The following is a 15196-nucleotide window of genomic DNA, read 5'->3' as shown; positions in this document are numbered from 1 at the left end:
TTGTTGTCGGAGCTTGGAATTCGTATTGCAAAGTTGGTCATCGAAATTGATTTTCGCTGGTGTTTGGTATTAGGAATGGTTACCTTAGCCCAAAACTGGTCATTAGAGTCAATCACGCAAAAGGTGGTTGTTGGAGATGATCACCGAAGTTTGTCATCGAAGATGGTTGTCGGAGCCTGGAATATTAGGTCATCAAAGTTGGATGTGCGAAAGTGGTCGTCAAAGTTGGTTCTCAAAGTGTGGCAATAGTAATCGTCAATGGTGGTTAATGGGTGAACCCATTGAAAACATTGGGAAGAAGGGAGAGTTGGGGTGAGGAGTTGGTATACTCAACTCTACCAACATGTAAAGTTGGCGGGCCAAACAATAATTCATCTCATGTTGTTGTGCCAAACACCTCCTAAACGAGACAACACTTCCATGTTTTCACCTCAATAAAATTAAAAAATATTAAAACTTTAAAAAATCTGACATTCAAGTAATTGATAATCATTTTATTTGTGTGTTATGCTCATTTTTAACAATTGTCATTTGAGTTTTTAACATTATATTTGTTTTCTTCTATACCATGATTTTTATTCTTTTGAATTAAACACGTAGGTGCACACTTAAATCAAATTTCAAACAAATTATAAGTTTTTAGTATTTAAAACTTTTGACATACTTTTTAAAAACATTTCTAAAAGTATATAAATAACATTACAAGAGAATTAATGGAAGGGAATGGAATGGAAATATTGTTTATAAAATTTAATATTCAAGAACCAGACAAAAAAAAACTATTTAGCCTTTAATTATATGTTTTAATTAATTGGGTATGTTTAATTAGTTAATTGAGTTCGTGAGTTACTGTTGAAATTTGTCTTGTATTTTCCGGAGTTTATGGAGAATTTATTTGCCGAAAGTTGATGGCTATTAATGATTCGCTTTCTCTCATGGCCATGGCCCCTCCTCTCCACCCACTCCCTCCACTTATGCTTTAATCCAATCCATTCTTTATTTTTTTTATAATACACCCTCTAAACTTCTCTAACACTTGTCTACGTACATTTTTTGTTTTTTAGTCTTTTAATACATTCCTAATTCTTTTATATTGGTGTTCAATAAGTCTTATATAATTATACGTTAGGCTATTAGTACAAGTACAAATGTATGATTATTAAATTATATTCGTAATAATTTAAATTTAGTGAATGTAGTAACATATAATGAATGGTAGAGTATTCAAGCGTAGAGAATTAAATAAATATTTTTTCGAAAAATTATCTATCTATAAGTTCCTTTTTTTTAAGTCTAAACACACTCTATACTTCAATTCAATCCGTAAGTGATAAATATAACAATTAAACTTAAAGATAATAAATATAGGACAGTGTAAAAAAGTTTACAAATATAACAAAATTGAGATCCAACTTTTTACTATCTATCAATCGTATATCTTATCGTTAGTAGAAGGTAAAACATTTAATTGATAAAAATCTATCCTATCAACCATAGAACATATCACACATAGAATTTGATATATTTACTATTATTCAAAAAAAAAAAAAGTAATAAATGTATTCACCATGTAATAGCAATTTTGAAACGAAATTGTATTGAATGGTATAAATTATTGGAGTTGTAAAAAAGTGATGAATTTAATTCATAAAAATATTAGGTTTTTTAAAAATCCCCACCTTTTACGTGTGAAAAAACCCGGCATGATTGCTGCGGCACAAACTTTAGGCCTCACAAGTCATGAGTAGGACTTACCAAAAACAAAAACAAAAAAAAAAGTTAGTTTTGATTTTGAAGCTGTTGTTTTGTAACTCATGAATCCATTCGCTCCGCTATGTAATAATCAATTTCAACCCATTTTTGCATTCTTCTTCTTCTTCCTCTTCCCTCAATTTCAATTCTCTCTACTCAGATAATGGAAGACGAGTACAAGCTGAGTCAACACTCCGGCGACTCCGTCACCATCGAGCTACCTGGAATGGTCATTATCACAGCCATTTTAGTCTTCTTCTTAGTCCTTGTTTTTGTTCTTCTTCTCCAACTCTACGCCAAATGGTTATGGTCTCGCATTGAAGATCCCACCCCTCTTCCACTTGAAACTCGCCGCCGCCGCCGCCGCCGCCGATTTGAGTTCTCCGCCGTACATGACCCCAATTCTGCAAGAGGGTTAGACCCCACTGTCCTCCGCTCACTCCCTGTTATCATATTTCACCCCGATGACTTCAAAGATGGGCTCGAGTGTGCCGTTTGTCTCTCCGATCTTGTTGAAGGTGAAAAGGCAAAGCTGCTTCATGATTGCTTCCATGGCTTCCATAGCGATTGTATCGATATGTGGTTTCAGTCTCATTCCACTTGCCCTCTCTGTCGGAACCCCGTCACCACCGCCGTCGCAGACACCGCCGAGTTGCACGATGAAGATTCAACTTCTGGGTTGTCCTCAGAATCTCCAACTTTCCCAACTAATGTATTGATTTGGGGAAATCAAGGGCAGGTCACCTCTGCCGGAGCTCTTCTTGAAGTGGAAGAGGGTCCTTCTCAAAACCATTTTCCGGCGGCTTCTTCATCGGCATCAACCACTTACCCAGATGCAGAATTAGTGATTGATGTACAGAATGAAGTTCAATTTCCGCCATTAACAACTAATGAAGATGGAAAGTTACCTGTTGTCACTAGGTTGAGGTCTTTGAAAAGACTTTTGAGTAGGCAAAGAAGAGTGAATCCTTGTAATTCAAATTCAGCTAATGCTGAATCAGAACAACTTCCATGAGAGGGTGAGAACAAAGTTAAAGCTTATACAAAATTTGTATAAATTTATTTGTTTTTCAGTAACGAGAGGGATAGTGTTGTTGAGATCATCTCTGAAATCAATGTTTCTCCAACCAACTCTTCCATTTTGTTAGAAATATGGTTACTTTTCAGAAGCTTTTTGTATCCTTTGAATCCATTTTGATCTGTTATAGTATATGATGGAATGAACTTGATTTATGAAAAGAGGCAAATATGACAACATAATAACCATAACATTTAATAAGCTTTCAAAACCTTCAGACACACAAAACAAACCAACATAGAAATGTAAGACAAAGATGAAATGAGAACAACGTAAGCCTATGTAACAAGATAAATTGGTCCATAATTGTGATTGCTATTAGGGGCACTAAGCTGTTGGAGACACATATATGGGATCTCCGTCTCTGTTCTCATACTAGGATTGAAGAGACTAGCAATCGGTCCAGACATCGGACGACGTCGAGGTCTGCCATTGGTGGTCGTAGCTTCGCTATACATTGGACCAGAAACATAAACACGTCTTTTATTAGGTGTGTGAGGATTTTTCTCTGGTTTAGGTAGAGATTTGCTCTTTTTGTCACTTTTCAACCATGAGAAGAGTGTGTTTTTCCATGATTTCTTGTTCTTTTTCTCTTGTGCCAACCGTTTCCTTCCTGTTTCCTCTTCTATGGAGGCTGCCTTCAAATGTTGTCGTGTTGCATGATGTTTTGCTTCTTCCAAGAACTGGTAAATTGACAAACAAATTTCATTAATACATGAAGAATATCAGATGAAACTACATTAATGACTCACCATGGAAAAGTTCAGGCCAATATCAAAATCATCAAAACCAGTATTCTCCATCTCATAATCGAGTGAATCAGATTTCTTCATTGAACAAAACACAGCCAACCAAAATACTAAATAAGTCCAGAAAGAAATATCAGACAGAAGAGATAGGAGACAAGAAACAACAGAGAATTAGACACATGAAATTTGGGAATCAACTTTTGTCAGCTTTCAGGATGTTTTGTATTCCTTGTGGTTCATGTTTTTCAGCTAATGCTCCCCAAGTAAAAAAGAAACAAAAACAAAATAAGGAAGCTTGGTTCAGAAGAAATGGCAGGTAGAGTTCTGGAATGAAGCCAAAAAAGCTTAAAAAGAAAAGGAAATTGTAGCTTCAAATAAGGCAAATAGAAGAAGAAGAAGAAGAAGAAGAACCTCTAAACTTATGAATCTAAATCAAAAGGAGCAAAGTTCAACCACCACCAATTGAAGAACTCCATATGGGATTCAATTACAAATTGTTGTCTTTCCAAAAGTGGCAGACAGTAGAAAGCTACTAAGAAATTAAGGAATAAAGTTTCAGGGAAATGGGAAAGCAATAAATTTGATAGCACCCAATTCTACCTAACATAATCATCATCAAAGCAAAAAAGTAAAATATATGATCGCAGTACACATGACCATTGCAATATGATTATTTATCTTGTCAACTTAATCTTTATGTTATGTTTTCATTACAGTTAAGAGAGGTTGTCACTTCTTTTGGGTATTAAAACACATAATCTAAATCTATCTACTACATTTTGAACGCATATATACATGGGTACCCTTTTTATATTCTGCTCTTAATTATTGCATTTTCGTTACTTGCAAATGAATTATTTACTATTTTAAGACGAAATCCATCCTTTAAATGATTACTTGATTTATAATTCCAATATAGGTTTACGAAGTAAAATGATTTATCAAAGTCTGTTTTTCTTTTTCTTCAGTGTTATAATTGGGAGGTGGAGCGTTGTTAATGCCTTAACTCGTAAGATATGATTAAATTAGCCACATTAATGTACTCTCTTATTATTTTCTCAAAAATTATTTTGTAACTTGTATCCGTAAATGTCGAAGTACCCCAAAAAAAAAAAAAAAAAAAAAACCGAATAATCATCATACCCACAAACCTCCATCATCAATCAATTTTATTTTGTCATACTCCATATCAGTTTAAAACACCAATTTTAATAATTCAAAACAAAATTTAAATATGTGAAAATTACCAAACATGTGAATTGAATTTGTAAAAGAGAGAATATCTGAAATTGCCTCAACAAGCAAGGTTCCTCAGCATAGTGAAAGGATGAAATTCCAAAGTTTTGTCATTATTGTAAACTACATGAAATATATTTGCTCGCAATGAAAAATAGGCGCATTTTACAGAGAAAAGTAATGTAGAAAAATGGATTATGGCCCCATGAGGATTGGAAACGTCAGAGGAGCGTGAAACACGGCTGAACTTTGGGATGGCTCCGAGGAGCTCTCTCCAATCTAAGAAAGTGAAAAAAGAAACAATATCCTGCAGTGTCCTGCCTCAACTAATAATACTTAATAGTAATTGAAACCATATATAGACAGACAAACAAAGGGATTGTTTAGTTTTCAAGCAACTATTCAAAACATAATAGACTCTCAGCAACATGAAAGCCACATCATTAAACACCAGACCATCTATACAGACACACTATGTTAAGTACAATGCAAAAATATGAGCATCCTTGATTTGGCATAAAACTAGTCTGTCTACCATTACCTATCCAACCTTCCCATGTGGTTTCACGGTTGAAGGAGAGGCAATGCCATTAAGACTCCGAAGATTGAGAAGAGTAGCAGCAACAACCATGTAGGAAACGACTGCTTTCGATTTTTTTTCATGTCTTCTCCATCTGCTTTGTTAATGTTCTCTTCCATGGACCTCACCCTTTTCATTATGTGCTTGCCTTCGCCTTCCTCTGATGACTTCGGTGAAGCCTGTTCTGCAACGAGCTGCTCTGATTGCTGCTGCTGATTGTATTTCTCCACGTATTCAGGAAACAGTTTTCTAAAGGTTGGGCTGTTATACAAAAGTATATTTATTTGCAATAGATTAGATGTTAGAAAATTGATGATTTGATGCACGATTGTTGTTGAAAAAGAATAAAAGGAATTCGCAAAGGACATGGCTATAAAGTAAGTGTGAAAAATTCAAGAAAGATAACTTGCAATGTACGCATTCAAGGACGCCCAAGTTTTATGGCCTAGTAGAGTAATCATTGTTGCACGTCTCTAAAATCGATGTTTCCATGAAAAACAGTAAAAATAAGGGAATGTAGATGGCAGTTAGAACCGCAGCAGAAGACGAATGACGTTCAAGGACATGAAATCCTGTATTGAACTTACTTTTTACAATTGAATGCAAGAGAAGTTTTTGCCAAGCGTTCCTTCTCAGCAGCTGTAGTATTCACGCTGCCAGTAGTGGGACTGTTGTCCATCTACGTAAGAAAGTCATTATTAACAGATAATAGGAACAGATAAAGAAACAAAAGCAGCCATCTTCAATTAGACAACCACAACCAAAACGAGCCGAGTGCTCAAATGTACTCACCATGAATGAAAGAAGCCCGGTTAGTATGCTGCAATTGTTAGAAAGCAAAGAATGAAAGATCCATGAGAAAAGTTAGCCACACACCAAGCAACTATTTGTTAACCTAAAGAAAAATATAGTAGAAAAAGAAAACACGGGCACTACAGAATAATTGTAACATATCAGGGAGAAAAGGATTGTCTCACCTCGACACGGACCACATAGGATTCCAACTTTCCGGGTGAACTGCAGACAGATCGAGTCAATTAGAATCATTTCTATAAATAAACAGCCATGATCATCTTTAAAAACCAAAAACTTACAGTCACTCATAGATAAACAAATTTTCTTCTGTGTCATAAACCGGCCATTTGGGGTAATCATGCTACAATGTACAAAGAATCATAAAAGTATCAGAAATCATATTTAAAATGCAATAAGAAAGATTAGCCTATGCTTTAATAAAAATCTCTTCTCAAACAAAGATCACTACACATTGAAGGTGCTTATACCTGATTCCCGGAGGTTTGAATGGGTACTCCGGGGGAAATTTAATTTTTCCGTGGTAGAACCCTCCTAACAAAGATTTTCAATGATTTCCATTAAAAAAAAATAATAACAATAGTAACAATAACAACAACAACAACAATAATAATAATAAAAAGACGTTGAAATCCAAGTGGAAACTAAGCAGCAAAGTTAAAGAGACCTTCAACTAAAGTTCACGATTGAATTTGGAAGAGAAGTGTTCATAAGAATACTAGGATTAAAGTAAACAAACTCACCGGCAAAAGGAGTTCCCTCACTTCCCTCCAGAACATAATCTGAAATGGAACAACGTTTAATATGCAAACTATAATGTCAATACGATAAGCAAAAGAACACATATTTCATGAGAGAGAGAGAGAGACAGAATCAATTCAAAAGTTGGAACTTGAGAGGAAAAAAATAAAGAAAATAAGAATTTAATTATGCCGTACAACAGGAAAGCAATGCTTCACAAAATCTCAGCGCCAACATATTACTAACACCACATGCAATGCTCAGTGACAAAAAGATTGTAGACCTCAAGTTTTCCAGTCAGCCAATTATCACAATCTAACCAGCATTCAACATTACAATGATCTAGCAGTTTTCTCTCAACCTTTCCACACAAGATAATAATACATCATTTTACAGTCTGGATCAATTAAAAATTAGACTGAAGTCTCCTATAATCAATAAATAAAATAAAATAATAACATAGGACTGACGTCAATTTCAAAAAAACATTGTCGTATGTATCATAGTTCCTACATACAAAATTGCATGCAGAAAACGAGAAGCTCCATCACCAACACCAAAATAATATCAATAGGAACAAACTTACGCCACTCAAGAATGTCGCTAGGAGCAGGACGAGCAACAATGTGTGAAACAGGCTCCTAAAATTTACAAATAGCAAAGTCAGCACCATTTGTGGGACAAGTACAGAAATGTGCGAGAATTTCAGCAAGAAAAATGCAAAGGAAGAGTTGGAATATTCAGTTTAAGTTTCTTAATCTAATATTATTTTGTCCAAATTAGCCAATAAATTACTTATCCCACAAATCCATGCATTGTATTGTAACCCAATCATTTCAAAAAGAAGAAAGAAAATAAAATCAGATACACATACTTTACAGAGAGCTCTATATTCCTTTTGAAGCCTCTTGATACAAGCTTTATCTGCCATTCCACAAAGCTACCGATAACAAAAATCAGCTGCTATTGTTCTTTCAATCTTTCGTCAACCTCAAAAACAATGCCTGGTAAGGTGACATAAACAGAGGAAAAGATAATATTTATGGCAAAGAACTGATGAGAAACGGAAATGATTATTTTCCCAAGTACAGAAGCAGTCATAGTTTTAAAAACTCTAAAGAGAAAATATCTATTTCTTAAAGAGAAAGCAACACAAAAGGTTTTTAATTCAAGAAAATTTTAAATGCAGTAACTTTCTATAACAGAAAACATACAGACAAGTTATATATTAAGTACATATAAATGAGAACAATAATAACAATGAGGTAAACAAAGAGAACTGTAAGAACAAGCAATCCAAAAGTCAGCACTAAATTCAATTGCTTGTAATTCTTTGTTATTCAAGTCACCTTTCACTGTGGCAGTTGGCAATGGCAAGGCTCTCTGTTGTTAATCAATACCTGATTAGATTTACGATTAACTGAATGTGTACAAAAATAATTTTTTTTTAGAAGAAAAAAACAAATAACAAACGAATCCAAGATAGTCTAAAACCTGTTAAAAGTTAAAATGGAACAAGCACAGCAAAATTCCCCTTAACTGCTTAAAAATTATAACAAGAAATCATCCGATTAGAATAAAATAGTGTCATACAATCATCCATTCCCAAAAATAATCACAACAATAATAAAATGAATAATGCAATTGAAATCAAGTATGGAAATTTCGTCATAATTGAGAAACTGCAAACCCTCCGACAAAACAAAAATCTGCCGCTCATTCTTTCGAATTGAATCCGTGATCAACCTGTGATCGAGGCCGTTAAACCACAACCCCAACGACCGGAGGTTGAGATCAGGATCACCCAAAAACAAAAAATGACCGGGGAGAAGGAAAACGAAGACAAGAGAGAAACTTGGGGACAGCATCGAAATTCAAAAGCCTCGACGTAGAGAGAAAAAAAATCAGAAAGTAAAGAGAAAAGTGGGAATGAAGTGAGAAGAATACCTGGATTGAAATGATGAAAGAGAAGGAAATTGAATAGGGTTTTCGTCGGATTGAGATGGGTTAATCGGTCAGGTGGCAGTGATGAATTGAAAATTGCAAAGAAGGAAGAGAGGGTGGGGGTGAGGATGGGGGTGGGTTTGGTGAAAGAAGCGAGTCGGAGAATGGAAAGGATTCAATTACAAGAGAACAAGAGAATTGGGAGGAAACGCAGCCGCACCCCCGAGAGTTTGTTGACTCCTTCGGCAACCCACATCCGCCCCCTCTCAAATTCGTTATCTTCTGGGCATTTTTGTAAAACCACACTCACTTTTCTCTCTAATAATTGATTGTTAATTATTTATGTAAAATTATAGATTATATATATTTGGGACTCTTATAACAAATATCAAACTATTTACTGTCACAAATCCCATAAATTAGCTGTTTTTTTAAATATTTCAGTTTTGTCCTTCCACACGTTTCTTTTCTTATGGGATTCTCTACGATTTAGTCTTTCTCATTTTTTTATACAATTTTTTTTCCTATTTTTTTCTACGATTTCTTTCCAACGTCTTTCTTATTTTTCAATTTTTTATTTACGTTGTTTAATCTTTTCATCCATTCTCTTCTTTTCCTCCACATTTTTTTTCGTTTTTCCCTCGTCTTTCTACTTTTTCTTTTTTTTAAGCTACGATTTCTTTCCATCGTCTTTTAAGATCGTGTATAAACAATTTTGAAAAAAATCATTTAGATTGGAGTAGCCAAATGTAAACTAAAAAAGTAAACGATCGTGTAAAAAAAATAAAAGATTGTGTATAAAGAATCTTGAAAAAAATAATCATTTAGATTGGAGTAGACAAATTTAAACTATAGTGTAAAAAAAATAAAATATCGTATATAAAGAATCCTTAAAAAAGATCATTTAGATTGGAGTAGCCAAATGTAAACGATCACGTAAAAATAGTAAACAATCGTGTAAAAAAATAAAATATTGTGTATAAAGAATTTTGAAAAAAAAATTATTTAGATTGAAGTAGCTAAATGTAAACGTGTGTATAAAGAATTTTGAAAAAATCATTTGGATTGGAGTAGCCAACTATAAACGATCGTGTAAAAAAAAGTAGATGATCGTGTAAAAAAAGTAAACCATCCTATAAAGAAATTTAAACGATCGTGTACCAAATTTTAAAAAAAAAATCATTTAGATTTGGGTCCGATCAAATCTAAACAATCAGGTAACCAAATTAAACGATCGTGTAACAAAATTAAACGATGAAATTGAAAAGATAAATTGTAATCATATCTAAACAATCACGTATAAATTGTAGTCATATATAAACGATCGCGTATCAAACAATAACTAAATCTAAACGATCGTAAATATATTATGCGCACGTTGTTGATGGCGTGGTTGATGAAACATTTTTGTATTTTACACGGTGGACCTCTGAGCTTTTTTCAGTTTTTGAATTGTTTTATAGAGTGTAAATATTTTGGCACTTTTTTATATTTTTGAAAAAACCTCTATATATTTATTAATTTACAATATATATAAAAGCCTCATTATTTTCAATTTTCAATTAATCACTACCTTTAGAAGTCGTTGGGGGAAGGAGAGTTTTATGAAAAAGTAAGGGTTATGATAATCCTTGTTTAGAATAAGGATTATATAATAATCCTTGTTTGGGAAAGGATTATATAATAATCCTTGTTTGGGAAAGGATTACGTAGGAATGATTATTAAAATTATTTTTTTATTTTTTTCTAAATTTATATTTTTTTATTCTTTTTTTAAATTCGTATTCTAAATTCAATACCCAAATATTCGTAGTTAAATTTATTGAAATCGTTACATTTTTTCGAAAAATGTGTTCCATTAGTTGTCGTAAATACGATGTCAATTTTCAAATGTTTTGGACGCAAGCGTTTTGTGCCAATAAATTAATGGATGCATTACATGCGAATAAATTATATCTCTTTTTTTTATTGATATTGTAAATGTAATCTCGAGAAATTGTGTATCGATAACAATTGATTTAAACCAACAACTACCAGCATAATTTCATTCAAATGAAAGGAAATGGTAAATCATATTATTATTAGGAATGAAGTTAAACAGTGAAGTCAATTACATCAGACATCATGCAGAGGCAAACAAAAATGAAAACCAAAACAAGTATGAATCATGGGTTGAAGCGTACAAACAATCACAGATTATCATGCAAAATGACGTTGTAGTAGGCGAGTTTCATCTCATCCTGTAGGTCCAAGAAGGCTTCATGACGGCAAGCTTATATGTCATTACCATCATACAACGTGCACTGCCCTCTACACTGAGCTGAAGGATAGTCTACAACTATGCAATGACTTCCCTCTTGTTGTTGCATAGTTCGAGTCACCCTTATCAATGTTGTTCAAAATGTTAACGTTCGACATCTCCCGATTTATTGGATTATACAATAGACAACATGCCATAATAGTGTGACATTAAACTTGAATGAGATAGTATGACTTTCTGCAGAGGATTGCCCAGTGACCCTTTAATAGACCAAACGCTTGTTCAATAACATTATGTGTGGAAGAATGTTTCATGTTGAAGAACTCCTTCGATGTCGTTGGTGCATTTTCAGCTCCACGTGTAACGACCCAACTTTTCCTACTAAGCTGAGAACATTACTTTACTACTAAGACACTTCATTCAAACATAAAACATATAAAACCTGTTTAAAAGTCATTAATCATCCAAAAACAAAACAAAATTGTCTTTGGGTCCTATTTCAAATAATTTTAGACATTCATATCATCGTCTAGGAAATTAAAAGAATGAAAACAAACAAATAAATATCCTAAACATGACTCATTTTCAATCCTTAAAACAATTAAATTTAAAGACATTTAGTAGAAGCATAAAGAAAAAGGCATCCCCATATGGCATTCACAAATCCTTTTTGCCCCTTGTCAGTCTACCTCGCACGTTACCTTTATCTGAAAAAGTTAAACATAAAAGGGTGAGTATAAGATATATCCAGTAAGAGACACACTACTGGTCCCGTTAGGGGTAATACAGTTAGCTTCCTATTAAGGGGGTACTCTACAACATAACAATCTAGTGATCCTGTGGGATGCGCACATCAATTAGTTTATCCCATTAGATACACATATCAATCTAGTGATCCCGAGGGATACACATCTCAGTCTTATGATCCCGAAGGATACACAACATGTGGTGATCCCGTAGGACACCGTGCCTGTAAGGTACACTACCTCATGGATAAAAATAACAGTTATCCCCTCAGTCAAGTCTAAATAGTCCATGATAGTCATATACAAAACACCTCAACTATTAGTTCAGTCTCTATGCATAATCAGTCAAGCAATCTAAGTTTAGTCAACAGTCTAAGTGCAGTCAACAATCTAAGTTCAGTCAACAATACCGTTACACAGTATATACATATATTTAAACTATACATCACAGTCACACCATCTAACTCCAATCCATAGTACAAAATATTAATATGCTACAATCCCTGACAGTCATAGCATCTACATATAGTCAACAGCACAACCCATCAATATGTATAAACTATGTATAATAGTCAAGTCGTCTATACTCTGTCAATAGACCTAAACTACACATGACAGTCAAATCAAATGCATCCAGTCGGCAGCACAACCCATCAATATATATATATATATATATATATATATATAAACTACACATAATGATCCAAGCATCTAAACTCGATCAACGACACAACCCATCAATATACCTAAACTACACATAGCAGTCATGATGTTTATACTCAGTCGAAAGCATAACTTAGCCATACTTTTTATTTATACAAACAGTCGAACAGTACAGTCATTATATTATAACTATCAGTCCAGTAGTAGAAGTCTCTTACCTTAACTTTACCTAAGCTCCTCGATCGAACTAAAGTCCAACGAACCAAGCTTAAACATAAAGATAAGAAAATCAAACACTTTCACAAACCAATTTCATCCATTCAATTCACCCCAAATGTGTATTCCACAACTTCCCCAAGTAAATGGAGATTTGAATAACACCACTCCCGATGAAATAAAGTCTTCAAAATTCATGATAATAGTGTTAAGAAATTACCTCAAAGTTTTGGGGTGTTACACCATGCCACTCTTGGAGGTGATATCATTAGCTTCTATAAGGAGCCAAAATATTCTCTACATTTAGGTACCCAGCGTCGCAAAGGTAGTAATACCCTAGTATGAGATCGATTATTTTAATATTGTAGATAAAGGAATTAAATAAAAGAAAGTACAAATGGGGTAACAGTTTCTTTTACCCTTTAGCAACTTTAGTCTGTTGGGTCGTAAAATGGTATCTTGAAGGATACGCGACTCAGCTGTGGATCCTTCCTAACCAAATAAGACGAAAACGAAGTCCCCTTTCGTGTCGCACATGTCGAGGACGTTCGTGGCCACTTCGTCCTTTCGCATTTTATACCTAGGTCAATCACTTACGACCACGTTCACCTTAATTTACGTGTTGTCTAAGGTCCCAAGGCGATTCTGCAATGAATAAGACACGCCAAATCAGATATGCAACCAGACGTTGACTATCAATTAAATCCAATATAAGAAATCATAACCTCGAAATGCCGCCACCACGGATCTGTGTATGCGCTTATCACTAGTTATGGTTTTTCTAATAATTCATCATGTAGGCGAAGCACGACCAACAACCCTAGGTTAAAATGTCGCTAGATTGTCTCACCGGACCATAAAAACTCTCATTGTATCTTGCGGTTCTTCACATTGTGCACCAGCACGTGGAGGAACATAGCAACCATCTCCTCCATGTTGACGATTTTTGTCGGTGCTAATCTGCTCGTTGTTCTAAGTAGATGACATAGAATTCTGAAACATCTTCTGTCCATTCTCGTACTTTGCTGACAAACAAGGTCAGAAACGTGGATCATTCGAAAGTACACTAGGTGCCTAATCCTATTTCTATTGTCGCAATGTATTTGAGTTAGCCTCTTGTGGTCATTCAACAATTCATCCAACGTCATTAATAACTAACGTTGGGAGACTGTAAAGGCATACAAAACTGCAGCAAGTTCGAACGGATCCATTTAAAGGTACGAAAAGGAAAACCGCTAAAGAATGTTCCATTAGAACGATCTCGAAACAATGGGAATAGAGCAAACATGGAATTAAGATTGTAAATAGATTTCAAAACATGTATGTTCGAGAGACGATGGTATAGTTTCAGTTTACGGGCCATGGAAAAACGATGGGTAAGTGGTAAACCAAAATCATGCTTCCATCCCTATTGAAGTGTAAAATCTATTTTCGTTTCAGAAATTGAGGTTTGAGAAGATACATAAAAAACTTACAGAAATCTGGGTTTAAGAACATAAATAAAAACTTACTTCTCACTAGCCATTCACTGAAATATATTGGTGGGTTATCGCATGACAATTAGTTGTTTCGGGTTTAGGATATCCTTATTATAATTTAAGGATTATAACTTAATTAGACGGTATTATGAAAAATCTAACAAAAAAACAATACATTGTATGTATGCTTTAAAAAAACACTATCAAAATTGCAAACATTTTTTTCCCTTTAAAAAACAACTTCAAAAGTAAGCTATTTAGCCAACATTTTGTGTAGCGAATATTCACTTTAAAAAATGTGATCTTTTAATTATAAAAGTGTAATTATGCATCATACTTGTGCATTTTCTAAAGAACGCATACTGTGGGAATGCCTAAAAAAAAGGAAATACGAATGGGAACATGGAACATAAGTAGACTGTGAAGACCAAAAACACAATGGAACAGAAATGACATGGTTGCATATACGTACCAAAAAAATGGGGAATCGAGAGTTGCTATGCAAATGAAAAGTGGATAAAACACACAAAAGGAGAATGACATAACAAGTATATATACATCGAAAATGGAAGAAGTAATTATGCATTGAAGATCTCTAAACAAGCAACACTGACCAAGGACTGATGACAGTGGAAAATACAATACACAGCAAATGGAAGAAGAAAAGTCAAGTAAGGAGAAAAGTTGGTCAAAGATCAAATGCAGCAGACCTACTATAATGCACATGGTGTAAATTTTTTACATGGATAAAGGGATATAAGCATCAGAAGGTCAGGAAAAAAACAAAACATAAGCATATTTTTAAATGCATAAAGTGTAAAACATCGAATATAAGGCAAAAAAATCTCAGCATCGGCTATAAACAAAAATCACAACACCGGATATAAGTAAAATCATGGAAAATCTCAGTATCGGATATATATAGATTCACAAAAAATCT

The 15196-nt window shown here is 34.1% G+C and overlaps 3 protein-coding genes across 5 annotated transcripts; 1 reads left to right on the top strand and 2 right to left on the bottom strand.

The window, feature by feature from the left end:
* Positions 1–1716: 1716 nt before the first annotated feature.
* Positions 1717–2921, top strand: LOC103499208 (RING-H2 finger protein ATL3-like). Its single transcript, XM_008462140.3, has one exon. The coding sequence runs from the start codon at positions 1916–1918 to the stop codon at positions 2765–2767; it is 852 nt and encodes a 283-aa protein (XP_008460362.2). The 5' UTR covers positions 1717–1915; the 3' UTR covers positions 2768–2921.
* A 78-nt stretch (positions 2922–2999) lies between these two features.
* Positions 3000–4087, bottom strand: LOC103499209 (uncharacterized). 2 transcript variants are annotated; one of them, XM_051084375.1, is made up of 3 exons: positions 3992–4087; positions 3583–3675; positions 3000–3513 (listed from the first exon to the last, which is right to left on the bottom strand). In XM_051084375.1, the coding sequence occupies exons 2-3, from the start codon at positions 3661–3663 to the stop codon at positions 3109–3111; spliced, it is 486 nt and encodes a 161-aa protein (XP_050940332.1). In that variant the 5' UTR covers positions 3664–3675; positions 3992–4087; the 3' UTR covers positions 3000–3108. The 2 variants fall into 2 exon arrangements, with proteins under 2 accessions (XP_050940332.1, XP_050940331.1); XM_051084374.1 differs by having other exon boundaries at positions 3583–4079.
* A 1033-nt stretch (positions 4088–5120) lies between these two features.
* On the bottom strand, positions 5121–9181 carry LOC103499207 (ubiquitin-conjugating enzyme E2 34-like). Of its 2 annotated transcripts, XM_008462138.3 has the most exons (11): positions 8897–9165; positions 8299–8349; positions 7824–7953; positions 7536–7590; positions 6952–6990; positions 6679–6742; positions 6490–6551; positions 6373–6412; positions 6188–6215; positions 5983–6074; positions 5121–5656 (listed from the first exon to the last, which is right to left on the bottom strand). In XM_008462138.3, the coding sequence occupies exons 3-11, from the start codon at positions 7878–7880 to the stop codon at positions 5380–5382; spliced, it is 714 nt and encodes a 237-aa protein (XP_008460360.2). In that variant the 5' UTR covers positions 7881–7953; positions 8299–8349; positions 8897–9165; the 3' UTR covers positions 5121–5379. The 2 variants fall into 2 exon arrangements, with proteins under 2 accessions (XP_008460360.2, XP_008460359.2); XM_008462137.3 differs by lacking the exon at positions 8299–8349 and having other exon boundaries at positions 8897–9181.
* Positions 9182–15196: the final 6015 nt, after the last annotated feature.

This window comes from Cucumis melo, chromosome 4, assembly GCF_025177605.1.
Source record: "Cucumis melo cultivar AY chromosome 4, USDA_Cmelo_AY_1.0, whole genome shotgun sequence".
NCBI classification, from domain to species: domain Eukaryota; kingdom Viridiplantae; phylum Streptophyta; class Magnoliopsida; order Cucurbitales; family Cucurbitaceae; genus Cucumis; species Cucumis melo.
This window is presented reverse-complemented; position numbering and strand designations above follow the sequence as displayed.